Consider the following 5,435-nt stretch of genomic DNA (forward strand, 5'->3'; position numbering starts at 1 on the left):
GGTCAAAGTTAAATTATTTTAAATTTCACTATATTTATATTAAAAAAATATCAACATAAATGACTCCAAATAAATTTACTATAAAAATATATTTCTTGACGATCCATCCGAAGAAAAAAACTACAAATGATACCATTCTAGACCTGGTCAAAGTCAAATTATTTCGGTCAAAGTCAAATTATTTTAAATTTGATTAAGCTTATAGAAAATTATCAACATGAATGACTCCAAACATGTATGCTATAAAAAATATACTTCATGACAAATCTAATAATACTCTTTTAGTACGATAAATATTAGTATATTTTTATAGAATTTTGTTAAATTTCAAATCATTTGATATAACACTATTAGAATTGCATGCTTTATGAGGAGGGACAGGGAGTAAGTACATACTAGGAACAGTCAAATCAGAAATACTGGGAACTGATAATAGTGAGACGAAATCAGCGATGTCACTTTACCAGCGGTCAATTAACAACAGTAGATGCAGTAGCAGTAAAAAACAGTACACATACAAAACATACATACACCTCACAGCATCAGTTAAATAAGTTACTTCTCCTTTTGGCTTATTATTATTTCATATATATATATATATGCACTAGGGTTAATTCCAGCACTGGAAGACATATTACTTGCTTTTCGGGTGGAAAGGATTCGAGCTTTCCACAGAGCATCATCAGAAGAACAGTGACGAGCTATCGGCTTGAGTCCACACCTTGACACCATTGAGAGCATTCAAAGACGCTGGGGAGGAGCTTCCGCGCCTCTCCTACTTCTTTACACCATTGAAGGGGGATGGATGATATTGGCCGGTACAAGTACATATATAACACATTCGACACGAGGAAAGAAAACCTCCTCCAGTCAGGGGTGTAGCCTCCTCTCCACCAGGCACTTTATAGTCACGTTGGTGGAAGCGTGTTGCTGCGCCGGCCAGCGCTGGCACCACCGCCTCGCAGGGAAAGAGTGGGACCTCGGTGCGTGCTCGCCTTGCTTACGAGGCTGGAGTCAAGGAACACTACTATGACTGTTATGTCGTCGTGGAAGTGGCGGCGAACACCGCGATCGATCTTCTTGAGGTCCGAGTACCTCATCTCTCTTTTCTTGGCTGCCTCTTGCAGTGCCGCTCTTATCAGCCTCCTAGCACAGCCCTGCAAGACCAAACAGAGATGTGAAGCATTAGACGGTGCAGTTAGCAGCCAGCTACCTCCTAACATCTAAACTTATCTTCTGTTTGGCTAAGAGCAGCAATACATGTACCGAAGTTTTCTTACTACCTCCAGTCAAGTATAGTTGATGTTTTGGACAAAAATATATATTTAACTAAATGCAGGTCAAAATAGCTGTCCAAGACGTCATTTGATTTCGACCAGAGGGACTACAGAAGAAATTACTGAAAAAAGGAAACTTTTTCTGCATTAGAGTGTTCAGTTAGGAGTTAAGAAAACCCCATTGTTTGGAGAGATTTCTAACATCTAAGCATGCTCCTTTGGCCAAACAAGGTAAAAAAGGCCATGATGCTAGGCTCCTGGGAGCTATAGGTCCAACTCTAAGTCAATCTGACAATCACAATTCTACAGCAGTGGTTCCGTTCTCTACCTTGCCTGAACTGCATTATTATTTGCCAAACATTTGACCCTTCTATTTTGTTTACACATATTTCGAAACAAACACGATGGTGCACATGCACAGTGCCCAAGGGTTATTATATTTCTGTTACTATGAAATAAATGATATTTGCAAAAGATATTAGCCTTTTCTAAAGGATGCAACTTTTTGTGTAGCAACAGTCAGCTATACAGTAGGCAAATTCATCATATTATCTTAATCACATAGTCCATGCCCCATCAACAGAAGCTTGTAGTGAGTATCCAAAGTAAAATGAAATATAACAGGGGGAAAACAACTTACACTGCGGGGGCTACTGTGAACAATATCAACAGCATCTTGGTTGGTTAAGTGCTCCCACAGTCCATCAGATGCAAATATGAGAAACTGGTCGTGTGGTTGTAGTGGTTGCACACTGATTGATGGTTCTGAACTTAGTATTGGCTTGTTAAAAGGTTCACGGAGGCGGAATTTTGCATATAGGGGTTCCCTGTTGAACTCTTGCTTTTTGAGATAAGCATCACCAATCGATCTACAAACCTGCAATGTAAGATGGAGAAAACTCAATAATTGATATACATGTGAAAACTTAGAAAGTATTTCCAAATTTGCTAGTTGTAACTCATAGAATAAAAAAAATCACAAACTTAACATCTTAGCATAGCAAGCCAGTTGGGTATGTTAGATACACGGGGATCACATTCAAGTCCTTCAGAATGCAGATTAACAGGCAATTAAACCATTAACAGATTGGGCATAATAACTGTAGAGAGTTAGGAAACACCTCACACCCAATTAGGGGGGGGGGGGGGGGGGGGGGGGGGGGTGACTTTCATATAGTCAAATACAACTTGGAGTACAAGTAACATGATATACATGTGTACATATCTCTAATAATAACTATCTATACAAACAAGTCTGAAGTTGAAGGGTAAGGGGGACTCGTGTATTTTCAGTAATAGAAAGTTAAGCTGATTGACGAATAAACATAAATGAACATGATATTCACCAAATAACACTTTAGCAGTAATAATAGTAACTAATGAGAAAGAGCTTAATGCCATTATATGCTTTAGGCACTAACAATTGATACAGAAAAAATAACCCAACACACATCCAATTCTAAAGCTCCCTGCACAAGAGAAATATGAATGGTGCCACAATCAATCATAACACAAAGTGAGTAAGAATATTTCTGACTTTCTGTTGTACTTCAAATAGCACCTACGAACCACTTTTTTTTTCATCCAAAGACCTATACAACTGGTGTCATTTAGTAACAGCATTAACAGATAGTTCAAGACGACCAAACATCAGGCTTGGCACAGCTCCAGACCCGAGATGGCGAGATTCATGCAGGGTTTGGAATTTGTAGAACAAAATAAAGTGGTTTAAACATGTGTTCAATCTAGAATAATAACAAAATTTTTCAACTAAATACTCTCAACATGCCCACAGCTCCAGTTCCAAGACTTTCTGGAGCTAGCGATGACCAGTTCCAAAAAATTCTTGGAGCTGGGGCTGTACCAAACAATCTGAACCCAACAAATCGGTTCTCAGATACAGAATACACACCTGAATTAGTCCTTTTACACGCCAAACATTGTGCTTGAGAACAACAATGTGCCTATCTTCTGGGTGCATTGACTGCAGTTCTTTCCTCACTGACTCAATACTTACATTATGCTCTGCAGACAGTTGGACAGCCAAAACTTCTCCAGTAGCTTTAACATGTCTTCCTAAAACGACACGGGAATCCCCAACATTGGCAACATAGAGCATGCCACCACAAATTACACCGACCAGGCAGCATGAGCCGACAGCTGCTATCTGAGGCTTTACAGGCCATTGTTTGGTAACAACAGAGAAGAATCCATCTTCTGTAGCTTCATACGCCTTCTTCAGTACATCAGCAGACATTGCATTCTGCTCAGATGCAAACCCTAAATACAAGCCACGAAAGAATGGATTGATCACTGGATCGCTCCTTTATGTGCAAACTGAAAGCCAAATGCAGATATAGTACTAAGAAATGGGAATAATGCTACTGCGCAGTATTAAAGGTTAGCAAGTTACTTTTCAGATTCTGGAAGAGATGATCATTGATATAACAGGCTGTCTCTGGGCCACCATGTCCATCGTAAACGCCAACGAAAGTGCCATATGGTCCAGAATCTAGAAAACTCAGTGGGCCCGACTCGATCTGACACTGGTCCTCAAGTAAGTTATTGGCCTGAACAACAGCCATGGAGAACTCCCCATTGACATGCTGCCCGGCATCCTTGTACCATAGAAGTCCATCCTGCCTACCGGTAACATCTGAGCCTGTTCGGGCATGCCGGTTCGATGATGGTCGCCAGCACGCCCGCAACAAGTTCATCAATGTCACTAGCATCCCTCATCAGTCATCTCTTGCACATACGCCTTCGAGCCCGCTTCATCTGTAGTCCAAGAAAACCACAGTTGGATTTGTCAGCGCGCCAATAGTTTTCTTCCCTGTGTCCTATAACAAAAACAACTGGAAATGAGCCAAACACAGCTATGGCTTATGAATGTTAGTGAGAACTGCGAAGTCTGTTGACTTTCGATCTGAAAGCACGATTCAATGATAAGTGGATAACGTTATTTCTTTTACTTCATATCAGTTAGCAAATAACATTACAGGTATCCTATCAATGTTGCCGTAACTGTTCTCTAAACCCCTTAGACCCCAGGAATCTCCTTCATAATAGCAGTAGAGTAGAAGTGCAAATAATCATGACATGTCCTTCCCACAATTGTTCAAAGCTAGCACTGGACTTAAAAATACTGAGAAGAGAATCCAATGACAAATGCAGAATTTTGTAGGACTCCTTCCACCAGATAAGCAGAAGAAAATATATCTAGTCTAGGCATGTAAATGACAATCAAAGCCAATCCCCCAGGAACTATAATTACGCAAAGCCGGCTCCTCCCCTCGCCAGGTAAATTGTTAAGCTCTCTCTGGGTCCTTATCCTTATTCCTTGGCGACGCGAATGAACTGCATCATCAAAGAGGAAACGAAAGATAAAATTGGGACACCGCAATTCACACATTAATTTCGCCGAAAAGCCTCCACCCCTTCTCCTCTGAAACGCTCACGCGCTTCCCGCACATGACAGGCACCCCGTCAATTGGAGAAACAAGACATGATTTTTCTTAGCCCGCGAACGAAAAAAACCACAAAATTGGAACGATACCACGGCACGCCAGCGCCGAAAACTAATAGGACAAACCCGCTGATTCGGATCAAGAGGGAGGGTGCCTGTCACCGATCCTGGGGGCCGGGGCACGCGGCTCCAACCTCCAAGAGGGGGGGGGGGGGGGGTGCAGCGGGGGGTAGGAGGGGGAAAATCGCACCTTTGCGTGGGCGGGGTGCCCAATTGGCGGGCTCGGATTGGGATTCAGCGAGTAGGGGCGAGGGGCCTCGATCAGGTCGCTCGATTTGGGCGTCGCCACGCTGCTGCTCCTCCTCTCCCCTGTGTCTCCCTCTCCTTCTGGTCTGGACGAAGAGGGAGAGAGAAAATAGCAGAGGAAAAAGGTTAAAAGGAGCCCGAGCAGCCGCGAAACGGGTCGGGTGGCGCGCTCTCGCCAGGCCCGGCCCGACCCGACCCGACCCACACGAGGTGACGCGGTGAAATGATGAAGGTGGGGGAGCACGGGAGGGGAAGCTTGGGTGGGGCGCGCGAGCGCGACCGGCTGAAGTCGGGGACGACGGGCGGCGAGGGTGAGCTGAAAAATGTCGTATCGTTGCTGTTTCGTGTTGCTGGTCGGTTTGTGTGAGAAAAAAATACTGTTCCGA

General features: G+C 43.2%; 1 protein-coding gene across 4 annotated transcripts; it reads right to left on the reverse strand.

Annotated features, from left to right (window-relative positions):
• Nucleotides 1-436: 436 nt before the first annotated feature.
• On the reverse strand, nucleotides 437-5,153 carry LOC136527183 (probable protein phosphatase 2C 60). 4 transcript variants are annotated; one of them, XM_066519802.1, is made up of 6 exons: nucleotides 4,994-5,153; nucleotides 4,552-4,634; nucleotides 3,691-4,055; nucleotides 3,190-3,557; nucleotides 1,918-2,154; nucleotides 437-1,157 (listed from the first exon to the last, which is right to left on the reverse strand). In XM_066519802.1, exons 3-6 carry the CDS (start codon nucleotides 4,007-4,009, stop codon nucleotides 909-911), a joined length of 1,173 nt encoding a protein of 390 aa, XP_066375899.1. In that variant the 5' UTR covers nucleotides 4,010-4,055; nucleotides 4,552-4,634; nucleotides 4,994-5,153; the 3' UTR covers nucleotides 437-908. The 4 variants fall into 4 exon arrangements, with proteins under 4 accessions (XP_066375899.1, XP_066375898.1, XP_066375901.1 ...); XM_066519801.1 differs by having other exon boundaries at nucleotides 3,691-4,117; XM_066519804.1 differs by lacking the exon at nucleotides 4,552-4,634 and having other exon boundaries at nucleotides 4,994-5,150.
• Between the last annotated feature and the right edge of the window lie 282 nt (nucleotides 5,154-5,435).

Source organism: Miscanthus floridulus, chromosome 19 (assembly GCF_019320115.1).
Source record: "Miscanthus floridulus cultivar M001 chromosome 19, ASM1932011v1, whole genome shotgun sequence".
NCBI classification, from domain to species: Eukaryota; Viridiplantae; Streptophyta; class Magnoliopsida; order Poales; family Poaceae; genus Miscanthus; species Miscanthus floridulus.

What these genes read in the sequence shown, in the direction of transcription:
- LOC136527183 (XM_066519802.1), bottom strand. Translation starts at nt 4,009, where the DNA reads ATGCTAGTGACATTGATGAACTTGTTGCGGGCGTGCTGGCGACCATCA. An exon ending in TCTCTTCCAGAATCTGAAAA is followed by an intron (nt 3,558 to 3,690) that starts GTAACTTGCTAA and finishes GCTTGTATTTAG; the next exon opens with GGTTTGCATCTGAGCAGAAT. An exon ending in GTGTAAAAGGACTAATTCAG is followed by an intron (nt 2,155 to 3,189) that starts GTGTGTATTCTG and finishes CTTACATTGCAG; the next exon opens with GTTTGTAGATCGATTGGTGA.